At 35.1% G+C, this 18,541-nt stretch overlaps 1 protein-coding gene across 2 annotated transcripts in view; it reads left to right on the plus strand.

Moving 5' to 3' along the window:
- The window catches only part of LOC145694676 (cyclic GMP-AMP synthase-like receptor), a 63,704-nt gene extending 47,005 nt beyond the window's left edge, over positions 1-16,699 (plus strand). Inside the window, exons 7-8 of one of the 2 annotated variants that reach the window (XM_081771172.1) lie at positions 3,840-3,968; positions 15,898-16,699. In XM_081771172.1, the coding sequence (XP_081627298.1) occupies positions 3,840-3,968; positions 15,898-16,146 (378 nt within the window). In that variant the 3' untranslated portion in view covers positions 16,147-16,699. Of the gene's footprint in view, positions 1-3,839; positions 3,969-6,806; positions 12,673-15,897 lie in introns of those variants that run through there. The other variant, XM_081771171.1, reaches the window with a different exon arrangement.
- Positions 16,700-18,541: the final 1,842 nt, after the last annotated feature.

Below are 18,541 nucleotides of genomic sequence, written 5' to 3' on the forward strand. Positions count from 1 at the left end.
TCGTGCTGAGGGAGTGAGGTACTTTGTGTGAGACAAAGAGAGGGATGATTGATCATGTAAAAGCAGATATCGAAGTATGTCTTGTGATCTTCGTGGATATCGGTTTTAAGACAGAAAAACTACTGAAAGAACTGGAAGCATTAGATAAAGATAAACTAGTTCTCAGGCTTGACTGTCGAAAGTTTGTGCTCGGCACAATCAATAAGATTAAGGAAAAGAGCCCTCTGAAGTACAAACTGGTACGTGCTCTGTCAGCTTTGAACTCAGGCTACAAAAGAACAATCTAGAACTTGCTCAGACTAGGATGAAACGCATCCTACAAACTCTGCATGAGCATAACAAAATATCTGATTCTATAGCTGAGAAAGCATAGAGTCAATTTATGTCTTTCTGTACTGAAATTCAGGGGTCTCATGACTTCAGAGACTACGAAGAGGAGATGAGCAGCATCAGGTTAGATGATTTGTTTGCAATGGTAATGTCAAAGAAACAAGAATATTCTAGTTTGTGGAATGTTGTGAAAATGTTTAATTTCATTCTACGGCAATGTCTCAGTGGAGGACGAGTTATTTTACCAGAACTTGAAACAACTATGAAAAGACGAAGGAACAGAAAAGGGAGTACAGCTAAAGTTCCGTAATTTTGGTAATGATTTTAGTTTTCGAAACATGTACTAGAGCCTTGCATCTTAAAAGGTATTGAGGAGCTTTATTTCCAAATGAGCTCAACGCCAAGGAGGAATATCAATGTGCACAAGATACCTTTATGATCAGCTGTATAGGCAGTCTCCAGTAATATGATAAGCTTCTTTGTGGCTAAGCGGTTAGCGTATGCGCTTTTGGCGTGGGAGACCCTGGTTCGATTCCCGGCGGGAGCTCATGTGGTTCGGATTCCACGTTAATCATTAGGTCCCGTCTCATATAACCTCGCTTCTAAAACGGATGTTAAACTCAAAATCAACTCAACTTCAGTAATATGATATATGGTCCGTAGTAGATTGATTTGTATCATTGAAAACCTAAAAGACCCCTAGAGAAAACACCTGATTTTTGCGGAATCATTTATCACTGAATTTTAACTATATGTAACATTAAAAGAGAGTCATTCTGTCGTGAAGGAAAGATGATGATGACAACTGTTTCTTGTTGCAAAAGTAGATCATTTCGATATTGAATTATGATCGTAAAAACATCGCATTTTCTGATCCAATATTTCGTTTGCATCAAGTTCGTATGATTTTGTGTAGCAAATTACGATGCGATATCATTTAAATAAAACACCAATATATATACTGTCTGAATCGTACAAGTAGATTCAATTCTCGTATTTAATGATGACCTTTGACATGGGACGTTGCTGAAGCCCTTGACAAAATTCAGCACAGAAGCGTGGACGAGAACTTTATAACAACATGATTCGTATTCGAATCACGCGTAAGAATTGACCATATTGTTCCGTATGAACATTCAGAATTGCAGCAATATTCTTCATAATGTTCTGACGATGCTAATGCACAAGCTGCCGATGTGTTTTCGTATATGTAGATATCGTTAAGCTTGTGAAATATCTTCCTGACCTCTCATCATCTGCCAAACGGTGTTCTGTCTTTTTTTGTGTCTTGTCAGTTCAGAAATCACTGCTCCAGTTTCACAATGTCCCACACGGTATATTAGTATCGATATCATACTTATTTATGTGCCGCTATTCATCTCATCTACCCCAAAGTTATGGATTCGACACTAATGTCGGATGTTTTCGATTATTTTTATAGTCACCCCCTTCCTTTGATTATTTGGCTCTAAGCGACCTTTTCAAATTTTAAGTTACATGTGTACATCAACTTGTCTTTAAAAATGAGTTTGCACACTGTTTCATCTTCCTAACATGAGGAACTGGTGAGACACTCTTAATTTTGGCAGAAATTTTAAACTACCTCTTTCCCTTTGAAGTCCCTCTTTAACCCTTAGCATGCGCGTCAAAATTTCTAAATAGTCTATAGGAGATATGCCAAACTCAGTACCTCAAGTAAGCCAAATAATCATCAGTATAGAACAGTACCGGGCTGCAATAAATAAATAAATAAATAAATAAATAAAATAATTAAAAATAAAAAATATATAGTGAGTAAATACAAAATCTTACTTAATGTTGTAGTAAATACAAAATCTTACTTAATGTTGTAGTTCTTTAAAAAAAAAAAAAAAAAAAGGAACATAAGGAAATTAGGGTGATAGATGGAAACGATACCTCCTATTATTTCGTTCCCAACGTTGGACATCTTTCTCCTGCAATCAACTTCCAATGTCCGGAGACATGGTGCACGCACTACGAACAGAGGCCACAGGAATGTCTTAATGTGGATCTCAAGTGAGAAAAGTAGTTTACATTGATACATCGAACATGAAAACCATGTACGATGCAAATTTGATGGTTTCTGAGAACGGCTCACGCAAGTGTCGTATTTGTAAAATTTAGGGATAACCACTTCACTGGATTATTGCTTTTTGAACTGAGTCGTACTGCGTTTGCTTTCTCAACGTCGGTTCGTGAAAGGAAAGAAAACAGGGAGAGCTTATTTTCGATAGATCTGACATCCCAGAATCTTTGTTGGAATTTAGCCTTCAAACATGAACATTTTTTCGGCTTACGTTTCGTTTAAAACAGACTTCCTTGAACTTGTTTTGTACTTAGTACAAGTTGAGAAGTGTGTCAAGTTCTCGTTTTTAAACGTTTCTTCCAGAGTAATAATTCGCATTCAAATGTTTATACCTGACCATTCATGTTTAATATAGTTATATTTTTCCTTGTATATATATATATCCAGGGTATTTCAAAACAACACCGACAACGTTTGAAAGGTGATTCCTCACAGCAAGATAAGACAAAAAGTATAGACCAACCTGAATGCACAAATGGTTCCTTTCGGAGTTATTGGCTGCCGAAAACATGAAAACAATGAACTTTTAAGGTCCATAGCTCCAAAACTAAGGAACCTACCTACCGTAGTCGGGTGAAGACTTCACTTAGGAACTAATATGTGTCCTACCCAAAGATACATGTTTTAGAATTCTGAGGTATTTCCACAACAATTTTTATACAGGGAGTTCCGCTACCGGCATATAATTTGAAGTACTCACCAACTACCAACTCTATAAAAATGTTCCGGAAGTACCGCAGGATTCTGAATATGGATTTTTGGATAGGACACATATTAAGTTAAGTATTGACCCGACTAGAGTAGATCCCATAGTCTTGGAGCTATGGATCTTTAAAGTTCATTTATTCATGTTTTCGGCAGCCTATAACTCCGAAAGGAAGCGTTTGCGCACCCAGCTTGGTTTATACTTTTTGTCTTATCTCGGTGTCTCGAATCATTTCCCAAACGTTGTCGGTGTTTTTTGAAACACCCTATATATATATATATATATATATATATATATATATAGACATATTATTTTCTCCGAATAAAAATCAGTCATGGGCCGCATGCGGTCCGCGAGTTTCACATGCGTATCCTACAGTCTCTTCGATACAGGTACTTAGAACTATGCCAGACCAACCATTTGGATTTATGTACCGGAAAAACAAACATTTTTATATATAAGATATTAATTGCACATAATAATAGGTATACGATATATTTTTAAAAGTATACTCGCATTTGTACGGATTTAATTTTTTCAATGATTTTAACATGTTTTCTTTTCTATCAATAGAAAGAAATTTTAGTTGGAATACTCGAAATTTTTACTGGTCCCTTCATACGTTTTTTTTAAACATATCAATATTTATCGCTGAAGGACAATAAAAAAATAAAGATATTCATGTGTATGTTTCAGAAATTGCGTGACACATATAAGTGGGACAAACTTGCCAGTTACTACATAGAAACGGTGTTCCTATTAGAATACAAGAAGAACAAAAACGTTGAGCAATGGAAAACACCAATGGGAAAACTGTTTTGTCAGGTAAGTTGTTTGGAAGCAAAATAACTAATTTCGACATCTGAGTAGGATTGAAAATAGAAGCACAGCGCCAGTTGTGGTTAAGTAAAATACAAAGGAATGCTTACGTGATAGTTAATAGATAAAGTTAATCAGGTGATAAACATAAGTGATTATACCAGCGATCAATTGAAACAATTCTGCGGTATATTACGGTATGTAAGTTACATAATAATAACTTTCAAGATTTCTTGATTTGCTTTTATAATAACTGTGTCGAAGTTATCCTGGGACAATCGCTATGCAAGAAATCTATTTGCTAACTCTCCAAGGCCAAGAGAATGCAGTAGATCCTGGTGCATGTGACATGCTGTATCGTGATCCTAGATTGATCTTCTTTTGTGTTCATTTTAAGGTTCTTTTACTTTCTTCTGAATAAAATGAAAAGGAGCGTTCTAGCAATCGATTTAGCTTGAAACCGTGTTAGACTAGACAATTTATTTTGATCTTCGAGGTAGAAGATTATCCAGATATTCTAATGGCAACTCTGTTTTTAGTATTTGCACTTGGAAGTTATGTGCATTACAGCTGGTTAATTAGGAAATTTATTCTTAGCTGTGACGTTAGTAGTTGATAACTTTGCGTTCAAATAATAATAATAATAATAATAATAATAATAATAATAATGTGTTTACTAGTGTCCTATGTGTAGAAACAAATGAATCTTCGGAAGCATCTACCTACCCTTTTAGGTGTGAGTCTATTATTATGGATTGTGTGTGTAATTTTTTTTCACGCATTTATAGTTCTTCGTTTATAGTTACAAAATCCATATTTTCTTTAATCATATATTAATTTACCCACTTTTAAGCTAGTTTCAAAATTTAATACAGTTTATTTTACTGTAGTATTAACAAACGAACTTGGACGGCAAATACTTTGTTGGGGAACTTATTAGGAAACCTATGATGTTACTGAAACTCGGTGTTAAGGAACCGTACACTCGAAACCGCCAGATTTTTCATATCCCCGTGTGCTAGCGCGCAGGGAAACGGGTTGGCTACAGCAGGAAGCGTTATAAAAACAATATTCCGAGCGTGCAAGGTCATCACCAGACGTGTACCACGTACTAGTAACAATGACAGAAGTACTATATGCAATGAGTGATAGACGTATGCGTTTCTTTTTCTTTTTAATGTGTTATATTCTTATTTATCTTACCTTTATTTACTGTCATTGTCAGATGAGTTGTCATTATCATGGCTTTCTATGTTTTCTAAATCGTCATCTTCGGTTAGCCTTATAAACTGATTAGCGTTTTTTTTCTCAAGCAGATTATGTCTGGCTCGATGTACACTATAATCGAGGCTCGAAATTGTTGTGGAGAAATCGTAGCCACAGCTCAATCATTTCGAATCAGCCACAACTCTTAAAAAAAGTAATAAGTTTAGAAAACATGAACCATGGTAACAATTGCAAAGTGCCAGTTGGAATCTTAAAACATGCGGTGAAAAATAAAAGTGTTGCCAATTTGAAAGATCGAATAATGGACATTTGGTGCACATTAAAGCAGTCCTAAATTCATACTGGTTAACCATAGAACAAAAATAAGCATACCATTGACTTTTTGGAAAAATTTACTATTAAAATGAGGTGTGTCATGCTATGGTTTTAATTTTTGAAAACTTCACTTTAATTCAAAATGGCGGATTTCAAGATGGCTGCCGTCAAGGATACAATTACCGTATCACTTCCCTCTAGGCATAATATATATCACGGAAGCTTTTATCCACTTATTATCATTAATACGCGGGTTACAAACAGAGGTAAGACGCACGTAGTAAGTATAAACAATTAATATGCCTGTAACTTTTCCCCAAATGGGCGTATCTTAAAACTAACTTCACCATTGTTTTCCTGATTAAATTCTAGCCCGACATTATGTACCATATTACCCAATTCCCATTAAAAAAACTTGACCTTAATTCAAAATGGTGGATTTCAAGATGGCTGCGGTCAAGGTCATACCTACCATACGACTTCCTCCTAGGCCTTATATGTAACTACATGGTTGTTCTTTCATTAACATTCAGTTTACAAAGGGTAGTGAGGGACTTTCTCTAATAACCACATCACAACTCTTAAAAATTATAGACAAATAGAAAACATGCACCATGGCAAACATTTCTGCCATCACAAATAATGAATATATGTCCTCTATCGGAAAAATAAAATGAAATCGGAGCCGGACAATTGGGTGATGTTCCTTGTTAGGAACAAATAAAAATTTACAACATTCATATTGTTTACACTGAACGCATTATTCATTGCAAGAAAAAGGGAGACACGTCCTCCTATTCCTTGCCAGAGTGAGTCGTGTGACGTCAGACTTGTTATTGTTTCAATTAAAACGTGCATTAATATTTATAATTGTACAGTATAGATTTTTTTTTTTTTTTTTTTTTTTTGTTTTGAGAACGATACTCAAATACTCGGGTTGGCCTGCTTCGTAGCAAACTAGTATGGCTGTAGTCACATATCCGGACCAAAAGTTTATATTTAATCGAAGGCTATATAGAAATTAAACACAGGGAATACATTATTGTACACTTAAAGAGGTGAGAAATTTAAATGTGGAAGGCTGTGAACTTATACATATAAAAGTTGCAATTTAATGCTAGTAGCTTTTTTTTTCTTTTATCTGTCTTAAACTGTGATTTAAAAAGTGTATTGATTAGTTTTAATTATAGCATTGACCCTGAAAACACCAATGAAGTGCTGTAGCTGAAAAATTTGCTAATATATTGATAGAACTTCAATTTCTGATTCTTCTTAGAGATGGTTACTTTCCTTCCCTTGCAGATGCTGAATCGGATGAAGGAGTATCTTGACAAGAAATATATTGCTTTCTTTTGGGACTCAAATTCTAATTTACTCCACTTTGTTAACTCAGATACTACAAACATTATTAGAAATCGTATAGTGAAGATCATGAATAAAATTGGTGAAAAGAAATCAGAGGGTATGAAGAAACAGCTTTTGATTTGCGACATATTTAAGATGGATCCGTCTCGACCCCAGGTAGGCTTGTGTACGCAACCTACGATACCGTCACTTACCTCAAAAAGCGTCAATTATCAACAGACTGTTTCAAAGGCCGTCAGACCTGATAAACTTAATTTGAACCATAATCTGCCTTCGAAAGGTTTTCCAAACCACTGTATTGCTACAGAAAGTATTCAAAATCAACAATTATTGTCAAGAGCGCTCAACATGTGTAGCAAATTAGGAGCGGAATCGTTTCGTCTAGATGGGGTTTTAGTATTGTTATCTGCTTTGGAAAACGGAAGAAGTAAAGGGCAAGTAGGAGTAATCAGTGCTAGTGACAGTGATGTGGGAACACAGTTGCTGTCTGCGCTATGTAATGGGAAAAGAGATGAAGGTACACCAACAACTATTGTCAGTACTAATGCAAGTGAAACGTTGCTGTCTTCGTTAACCAATCAAGGTGGGAAGAACAATGTTTCCTCAAAATATTGTCACATGATTGTGTCGAATGATGCTTCTAAAGAGCTATTAGGTGCATTGGATCGTATAAACGGGAAAACCACATATAAACAAGCCACTGGTTCAAACGCAACATTTACGTTTACATCTGCATTAAATACTAATGAATATAAGAATGTTACGAATCAACTTTCAGGCTTAAATATCGAGAAACATGTACAAAATGACTCTGCAAGTCAGAAAAAGTGTAGTTCTAAACAAGGATTAAGCATATATAATTCTAGTTGGAAAGATATTGAGATCCTTTGTGCATTGTATAATGCAGATAAACAGAACGGTATGAAAAAATTTACAAATGTATGTAGCGAATCATCTCAAAGTTTAGGAGTCAAGTGTAGCAATAATCGTAACACCGTGCGTCCGTTAGGACCATCAAAAGATAGTGGCAAAAATGTTCAACTACTTTCAGCATTACAGAAGGAAAATATTTCACGTAAGACCAATGAAGATCAGCTTTGTTCATCATTGTGCTTCTTAAACTCAGTTGGTACGAATAGAAAAGATGTACCAACAACTGCCGACAATTTTACTTCAAACTTCTTAGAACCTACGTCGTGCAGTTATAATAAAGCAATGACTGAGAAAGCAAACGGACAATATTTTAGTAATGTACGTAATGTACCTCCAGAATTACTATTCGAAATTGGCAACAAAAATAGCAAGCACGATACCCAAGATGCGTGTATTCAGACTGAGAATCTAATCAAAGACATATCTTCAGTAAATAGTTCATTTCATGACAGTCATATGAGATCAATAAATGGAACTGTCATTGCTACTTCTTCCTCGCAGGGAGGTCTGCCAACAGCTTGGAATAAAATCACCAAAAACGACACTTTTGAGGAAGATAATATGGAAGATAACTGCGACTTTGCTGCATCGTTGCTGCTGTTATGAAGCGGATGTCGAAGGCTTCCTGAAAGACAATGAAAATGTGAAACAGCTTTGCTTATGATTTTTAGTAAATTGAAGTATAACTGAAGCCACACCCTGACTTGCAGAGAACAATTATAGAAATGTGGGCATGCACAGAGTATATAGGCCTAAAAGGTTTTTCAGATTGTTTCTTCTCTTTTATTTAATGTTGCTGTGAATATGACTTGAATCTCGCATTGAAAGAAAAAAAAAAAAAAACTGTATATAGCTGTGGAATTAAACTACGAATTAATTATATGAACAATAATATTCGTACAAGATTGAAAAAATAATAATAATCGTTGGAGTTAGTTTTTTTTTTTCTTTTTCAACATTATTCCTTGTTACTAGTATTAAAATATGAAGAAAGGAATTCAAAATATTACAAGTTATTTCAAAGGTAATTCCATTTATATATTTTTGTTTTTATTCTTTTATGTGAAAGTGATTTTGTGATATAAAGATATTGTTAATTATTAATTCTTTTTTGCATTCTGGGTGGAAGTGTCATATTTGTAGATATTAATGATGACGCTATTTTAGGATTTTAAGTTAATACAAATATTCGTTTTGGAGATTTTTCTTTTTGAATTCGTTGAAAATTTTATTCATTATTTTTCCAATTGTGTTTTAAGTCGTCATTAAATTCTTACTAGCTGAGTGTGAATCGATGATAATTACGATGATAATTATCATGGTGTGAGAAGCTGTAACTGGTAATTATGAATATTTGTGATAGTGGAATATATAGTAGTGTAATATATTACTAACGTACGTATTTGATTACGACTAATTGTATTGATCTAGATTTCATATTCATAATAACTCCGTCGAGTCTATGTGATTCCATACAATTGGAATTTGAGGATTGCATTTCAAATTTCGCAACCTTGAATAACATTTCATTCCATTTGTGATATATGTTACCTGTAGAATGTTATTTATGTGTATGTATGCTTGTAACTGGGATGATAAAATTGATAATGTGTTTTGCTTTAAACAAGGTGCGACCACAAAGAAATTTAACTTTTTATTCGAAAGAAACAAGTATTAACATTAAAGTGAGTTTATCGTCTTGAAAATAATCACCACAAGAGGCAATATATTTTCTCCAACGCTTGTACAGGTCTTGGAAACATTGTTAATAATAATTAACAGTAAGTGTTTGCAAAATACAGGTAGCATTTGATTTAATGTTTGCGATCTGTGCAAACTTCATGCCCTTTCATGATCATCTTGAATTTGAGGAAAAACGAAAAAAATCGGTATTTGATAAGTTTAAAGAATATGATGGGTAATCTAGAAATGCCATTGAATGCTAAGCAAAGTAATGTTGTACAGACAACAGTGTTTTGTTTCTGGGTCACATTGTGAACACCAGGTGTCATCTACCATAACGATACTCTTTAAGAAGCAAGATCAGTGTACTGCGCTAACTATTAAGTCCTCACAGCACTCTTTCCTATTGGTTTCTTGCTGTTCTGTCAAAATGCGAGGCATTTTGCAAAACAAGCACACATTTTTCTCATTTTTCAGATCGTTGGTTAAGTCTAACGTACAACTTTCTTTGCTTATCTGAATCATGGCTAATAGTCGCTGCGTAGTTACATGTCTTTATCAGCTTTGATCAGTGCACAGTTTCTCTATATTTTCCTCATTCTTTGACATTCAAGGGACTTCTGACTTTGGATCCTCTTTAATATTTTCGCTTCCACATGGGTGTACGATTGATTCACGTAGGTTCTTAATAAAGCACATCATCAGCATATAATGGTCACACCATCTGCAACGTTTCGGTAAAAGATTTATCCAACAAAACTTAATGTTGGATTCGACGCACATGTTTTGTACAACGACTTCAGACTACATCCATCTGTTGCAGGCTTACCATAACCAAATTGTGTGAAACCGATTACACAGACACTAATAGGAAGTAGATATGCTATACTGTACAAATAAATTGGAACAAAGTAAAAAAAAAAAAAAAAAAAACTCTTTAAAAAAATAATGCTTTTTTTATCATGCTATGCCTTAATATACACTGATATATATCTGTATCGGTCGGTGAATGTTGACTCCATTAATTTAGTGCACATATTTTTGACTATCATCATCGTGGAACCATATTTGTATAGCATTCGTTGTCAAGTGTAATTTGGTTATACAGTTCATTTTACCTAAATCTCTCTTCAAAATATTTCAGAAGTTTTGGATTGGATTTAAGTCTGTTGAATTTCCAGGCCAGTCAATCACGTTAATTTTATTTTCCAGCATAAATTTCTTGATCAATTTTCAATTGTGACTTGGGACCAAGTCATGTTAAAAATTCTCGTCAAAGTTATGCAAAAATGGAACGATCTTACGTCGTAATATTTCTGAGTACTTGGACGAATTCATACCTTCAATAAGAACTAAGCTTCCAGTTTCTTTTTTTCTTTTTTTTTCAGAAAAAGCCACAAAACATGTGTTTCATAGGAGTGTACAATTTGTTGAACATGTTCATGACTTAAGGGTTAGCACTTGCTTCGTCTAACGACATTTGCTTTGTAACCCCGTACAAATAAATCACTGAAAATCACCCTCGTTCACTTACCAGCAGTCCATTATTTACATCTTTTAGCCCAAACTAAGCATTTTTCTTTATAGTAGCAGACAAGTATTGCTCTTTTTCTTTTTTTTCGTTAGTTTTCCAGCATTTCGTTTAGCTTCCAGAAGCAGATGGCGTACAATTGAGTAATGAACATCATAATCACTAGCCAATATATTTTTTTGAAGGTCTTCGCTTATTTGTGTTGGATTATTTTTGCTATTTCTGATTAGAATTTTATTGGTTCGTGTAGTTGTTTCTCTTTTTCTTCCATATTTACGTCTCCGTTTTGGAGTCGGTGAGCCAGATACGTTGGATGTCGTAACCCTATTATCAGAGACAACCTGCAAACCGCTTGCTGTAAGCTTGAATTGCAAGTTGGCCAAGCTTGCATCCAGCTTGATTGGAAAACGTGCAAGCATGCCGCGAGCTGGATTCCAGTAACTAAGTTGCTGGGGACAACCTTGCATTCAATGTTTCATTCAAGCTTGACGTACGTATTTTACAAATCAGGTCAAGTCAATAGCTAATGAACGGCCAGTGATGCTATGACGCTCTGTGAAGGGTCTAAACATCGCTTGCAAGTACAACAAAAGGCAGATTGTATGAAAGCATGCGTTTCAAGTACAAGCGTAGAAAGCCAAAAGCCAAGCACGTGCCAATTGGCCGAAAGCTTTCTTGCCACTAGGGAAGGCTTCTTGATACACTTGATTTGCCTACGCCAATTGCACACATGATATTTCTCATTGTTATAGAGGTGTACTCTTTAAGGATAATTACTTTTTTCACGTTTCTTTGGAGTAATATCCATTTTTAAATAAAGAAAAGCAACATATATCTTACAAAGAGCAGAAGCTCATAACTCAAGCTGAAGTGGCTATTATCAGTTAGAAACCAGTCATACCACGTTCAAGTGTCTGAACCGATACATTCTTATGGTTAAAGTCAAACATCAAGGCAGATAAACATACGGTTTAAGCCGAGTGCAAACAACAGGCAGTCTCATTAAAATTCTGAAAAAAAAAAAAAAAAAAAAAAAAAAACTTCTACCAATTAATTTGCACAGTATAGTAGGTCTTTCTAGTGTTTTCATACTACGGTAACAGTTTTAAGGAAGTTGGTTATTTTTTTAAAAAAATAGTTCGGTTTCTTTATGGCGTATACTTTGCATGTGATTATATGCGTATATAGGTATTCATTTTTCATGTTCTATCATTGATGTCACTTTCTATTAGCATGTACGTTATAAAGTAAAATTTAAGGAAACGAAGTTTTATTTTAACACATAAATTGCTGAGTATAAAGTAAAGTACACGCCATTCAGAAATATTATGTTGTATAGTTGACAAGACGTATTTCATAGATTTAAATATTATTTATAGGGAAACTATTAGTGGGTGTTAGGAACACTTCTTGATGAATGTACTAAAGATTTGTAACATGCTTAGCAGGAAACAAAGTTGAATTCTAATTACCTATATTTACTGTGAAATTTTATGCTATTCGTATGCAACTTTGATGTAATTTTAGCTATTAGTATTCAGTGTAGAAATATGGACTCTGTAGTAAATAAACATTCAAACTGTATAACCAAATATAGAAATTAACACACTAGATCTGTAAATTACATATATTTTTTTATTAAACTATCTTGTTTTACGTTTGTTTTTTCTTTTAAAATAAATACTACAAAGTTGCTACAAAACCTATTTGTCCATCCTTCATAAAATTGGTTTCTTAAACCATTAATCTATATTATCATTTTTTTTTTTTTAAATCATTGTTCGTTCCTTTTGAACAGTGTTAGTGTGTTTCTCCGTGAAAATTTCTCGTTTTTAATTTGCTCTCATTTTAAATTTATTTCTAGCTGTAAATGAAAACCTTCAAGTTCTGGATTGAAATCTTTGATTTATATATATATAAAATGTGAAAGACAACGAAAAAAATAGGGTTAAAATTTATATTGTTTTCTAATTTGTGGCTCTGTTTTTTTACTTTTGCAATTAAGTAGCAAGTTGCGGAGTATGTACGCAAATTTAAGTATTCACTGGTGTATCGGAATATTGCAAAAGAGTAACTGTTTATAGTAGACAAGAAATGAATTTGGTATTGACAGTTTACGTACTAATTACTGATGATTCTACTGCCCACGTAACCATGTGTGGCAACTACGCTTCTCTTTCATCAGTCTACAAATCGTCTAAACCAGGGGTTCTCAACCTTTTACACCATCAAAGCATCACCACAAGTCGTACGTACCACCAACAGCGGCTCGCGTACCATAGGTTAAGAAACTTTGGTCTAAACTCTTATCGGTAGAACGTATCAGAGCCATGAAGAGGTATTTACTTAACATACAGCTGCCAGTATCAAAGTTCTCCCACAGTAATAATCCAGGAATCAACGATTTACACTTCGGCTCCCGAAATGAATTCTGGCTGTAAAATTGAACATAAAGAATAGGAGTTTTGTATTTCGCTGTCAAAAATGTTAAAAAGCTGTGGTTTGCGACAACTTGTATTGAACTGGTTTAAATAAAATGCAGTAATATCAGTTTTGAAAGTAGCTAAAAAAAGTCGACTAGAGCGTAGAATAGTTACAACCCCCTATCTGCCCCAACCTGTGAATACTCATTTTAGTGGAATTTTCAACTGTCAGGTATGTTGTTCACTATCATGATGGGGATATTTGGAGAGTACAACATGCATTCTAAACGTGTTGATTGTTATAGAGGAGAAACGTATGAGATCACGTTTTACTTCCATTTTTACATAGGTTTCTGTGATGATACAGGTTAAATTTACAATATTTACAGACGAGCAGAATGTGAATTTACGTTGAGAGGTGCCACCCGCGGTTAGTTTTCGTGCTTCAAAATGCAAATATTGACATAAAGGACGGATCAAACACCGCTTGATCAACTGACTTCGATGAAGAGCGGTTGAATTACCTTCATCACGAAAATCCACGTTAAACGACCAGAAAATTAGCAGAGCAGATGGATTGTCATACAAAAAGTGGACAACGCGCGGGTGTCAAACTTTGAGCGAAAACAAGAAACAACGCTCCACAATCGTAGCTGGTTTACTCGCTTGACGTCGCTCAACGCATGTTCACAAACAACGTTTTCTTAACCGCATTGCTTTTGCGATGAATACTGGCATCTTTATGTCAATATGAAGTAGAAAAAGAAGACTTGCAGATAACCAAGTGACTCCGCGAGCAAAAGATATTTTCATCCTCAAAAAGACTATATTGTGTGTATGATGAGACAGGGAAGACATAACGAACTGCTTGAGCGCAACAAAACACTCAATGTAGAGCTCTACGTTGAACAATTGCACTGATTCAAGGAAGAAATTCAGTATAAAAGACCGAATAGGCAAAATGGCGTTCTTCTACAACACGACAATGCCTGTTCTCACTTCAGCAATATGAGCAAAGTCGCGATTGAGAAACTCGAATGGGAAGCCACTGTCTCATTCTACACACTTAACGTCGTCAGATCTCCACCTCTTCGAGCGCTTTGCGCAATACATTGATCAATAATGACGTGGAATTGAAGGCTTGGTTGGACGAACTCTTTTTGTGTCGAGATCGAGAGATTTCTCTTGCCGAGTCATCGAAAAACTTATTGAACGATGGAGAGTAGTAGTAAGCAACAACGGAAATTATATTATTGGTTAATTTGTTTGTTTAAAATAAATTTGAGAAAGAAAGGTCATGAACTATTTCTTAACCCAGTATTATAGCGTACAGCAGCTTTGGATTCGCACAATATAGTAGAGATGTCCATTTTACAATTGTGGCTCACTCGCGCTAATTCAGATTCACATTTGAATTGGTTTACAGATTGAGGTTGAGCTGCTTATCCGCAATAGATATCGCTTAGACTCGCATTCAGGCTTTTGCTCGCTATCCACTTAAAGCACATGTTCTCACCCTCCAATTATTGCGTAAAAAAAGTGCGAGTTTGGACATATCTGTAGTGTGGTGACAAGACTTGGCTTTAAACTAATTGACAATAATACACAAGTAATAGATACATTACAGACTGAGTGAGCATCTAACAATATGCTACCGGCTATGAGTTGGGCCAATAGTCATCACGAGAGGGTGTAATAGTGTAATCGTATTTTAAATAATATAATCAAGAATGGGGAGACTACCGACGACCCCTCACGTTGGAAGGAATTTCGATTTGCTGAAAAACGGTGATTCGGTAATAGTTCTCTCATACATTTTGCATTTGTAATTATGACCACATACGTTCTAAACATTCTAAATGGGATATTACACATGATTTTTTCTTCTTCATGATATTACATTTCATTTTCAAACAATATTATTGATGCAATTAGGACCCAATGACTCGAATTACTGTAATACGAAACCCGTAAACGTTCATTTAGTGCAATAACTGGAAATGCATTTTAATTTAAAGTTGATAAAGGTTAATTTGATCGCAATGGGGAAGGAGTCAAAGTATCAATCCTGATTTTTATCGTACATATATATCAACACATTATGTTCACCATGCTCTTTATCCGGGCAGTTTGTTTAAAAAGTTGTTATTGATAAGGATTTTTTTTTTTGTTGTTGTTGTAAAAGTTAACATATTAGATAATGCCTTTTAGGAGACAGAAGGTGGACGATTAATGAAAATGAATGATAGTGAAATTAAAATTTTTGTGCTCTCCCACATCGAGAATTGAATTCGGTACCACGTGCATCAAAGGCGAACGTGCTGGTCACTAAACCAGCACAGAGAGCTTCCTAATTCTTGACAATTCAGCCTAATTTGTGGTAACCCCATCTCAATATACTCTTAAATTTTTAAATGGTCTTTACTAAGACTGCAGTGATTTTTCATTGTAATTTCAGATGCTGGTGTTATTGAACTCACACTTGGAACAGAAACGCATCGGTTTCTTCTGGGATGAGAAATGCAACCTCCTAAATTTCGTCAATGATGTGACACTTACCAACATTTCGGGCTGTATTCAAGGTTTTCTCAGAAAAATGGCTCTAAAAGAAACAGAAGGAAGGAAAGCTCAGGTTCTTTACGATTTTTTCAAAATAAGCCCTCCTGTGTCGCAGCTAAACCACAACTTCGGTCAGCTGAGACTTTGAACTTCATATGTCATGACCAATTTCATCGAAGTGTCTGTTTTGAACAAATGAAAAGTAATAGAAAAAAAAAGTAATTATATTCACAATCATTTTAAACTCTTGTTTTCTGGTATTTCAAATAATGCAGTTGCGTGAAACATATGTATAATCTGTAATTGTAACACATGAAAATCCAATCGACTTATCTACTGCAAAGGGTCTTTTCTAACCGATATATGCATATATTAAAATATCATTTATTCAAGCCTAAGAAAATGAAAAATCTGTTGTTAAATATAAGGTTAAAGATCATTTAGAAAAAGACCTATTGTTGTGATTTTTTTAAAAAAATATTAGGTTGCCAAACTATGTTCAGCAGCTCGAAAATTCTCTCAATTTTTTTAATTAAATATCTTTCATGTTACATTGGGTCATTTTACAAATGAAAGATCAATACATAGAACATGCATTATTGAAATAATTATCTAAAGAAAGAAAGAAAAAAAAAATACTAAGTATGTGTGAAATGTACAAGTTCCATGTCAATAAAAACTAATCAATTTTATCTAAGTAATCATGAGTTCAGAATTATTTGTGAAGATAATGCTTACAAAGAGGGAATAGAAAATTAGGAATGAAACACATTGCAATGACTAGTAAGTGCAGTGATTATGGTCATATTTACTAGCTAAATTTCGTTTCTTTTGAATTCTAGTTCAGTTTCGCACCAAGATCACATCACTTATTAGGGATCGAATTTAAAATCTCAAACATGGAAACTGGGACAGAAGGAAGTTTGAACTAAATTCAGTAGGCTTGAATATTGTACTCTAATCTTGTGTAACGTCCAATTAAATCAGAACTCTATTGGCCAAAATTTAATGACATGCTAGGATAGAATACACCAATTTAGTGGAGATTCCTACAACTAAAAATGATTCTTTCAGCACGGAAACAGTAAATACCAAAGATAAGTGCTGTACCACTGAGCCACCGCGGCTTAATATGCTTATTTATCCGCCATGAACAAAATGTCCAGGTGATGTACATTAAAGCAAGGTCAACCCAACTATTCCAAGTGCTATTACTTCTGGCTCTATATACATTCAAAGTCTAGTGGCCCCGCGTAGCGTAGTCCTCAACGGTCTCCCCTTTGATGTGAGCGATCTCGGTTCGATTCCTGATGGGGACACACGGTCGAAAAAGTGTAAAAGTATTTTTTTGGGCCAGCTATCGTGAGTGGGGTTGAACTCCTTCAGACTAGGCAAATACTGGGATGGTACCTCACATAATGGTCACAGATTGCTTCCTTTTCCCTGTCTTTCTCCTCGATTCCCCGGGCAGTGGAATCGCTAAGGGACGTCATCCCTCATACGTGACAGATTGACATGGCCATAGATGCCGAAAGCCTATAAATGTAATTCCTAATCATTTAAGGTCTACCCAACGATTCCCAGTGCCATTACTTCTGGCTCTACATTCATTCAGGGTCTAGCCAACGATTCCCAATGCCATTACTTCTGGCTCTACATTCATTCAGGGTCTATCCAACGATTCCCAGTGCCATTACTTCTGACTCTACATTCATTCAAGATCTACCCAACGATTCCCAGTGCCATTACTTCTGGCTCTACATTCATTCAAGGTCTAGCCAACGATCCCCAGTGCCATTACTTCTGGCTCTACATTCATTCAAGATCTACCCAACGATTCCCAGTGCCATTACTTCTGGCTCTACATTCATTCAAGGTCTAGCCAACGATTCCTAGTGCCATTACTTCTGGCTCTACATTCATTCAAGGTCTAGCCAACGATCCCCAGTGCCATTACTTCTGGCTCTACATTCATTTAAGGTCTACCCAACGATTCCCAGTGCCATTACTTCTGGCTCTACATTTATACAAGGTCTACCCAACGATTTCATATGCCATTACTTCTGGTTCTACACTCATTCAAGGTCTACCCAACGATTCCCAGTGCCATTACTTTTGGTTTTACATCAATTCAAGGTATATTCAACGATCCAGTGTAATTACTTCTGGTTTTACATTCATTCAAGATTTACCCAACGATTCCCACTGCCTTTACTTGTCTCTTATCTTCACCCTGTCTGCTACTTCGTAATTCAGTATCTTCCAATTCAGATACTGTAAAGAGAAATTGTGATTATTTTTAGTAGCAACATAGTCATGCTATAAAGAAAATAATAAAAAGTAACCTACATTGTAAGTGACCTGTGATATTAACTATAAGCAGTCTGAAATAAAAAGCGGCAATAGAAAATCTGAGAGGAAAATGTAGAAAACAAACTCAATCGACAATTATGGAAAATGCATTTAATTCGAAGACAACTGCTAATTGGTCACCAATATTTAACAAATGATTTCGTTTCTATCTCGAGTTAAAGGCATTTTCT

The sequence above is a fragment of the Thermobia domestica genome, chromosome 9, assembly GCF_964235325.1.
Source record: "Thermobia domestica chromosome 9, izTheDome1.hap1.1, whole genome shotgun sequence".
Classification (NCBI taxonomy): Eukaryota; Metazoa; Arthropoda; class Insecta; order Zygentoma; family Lepismatidae; genus Thermobia; species Thermobia domestica.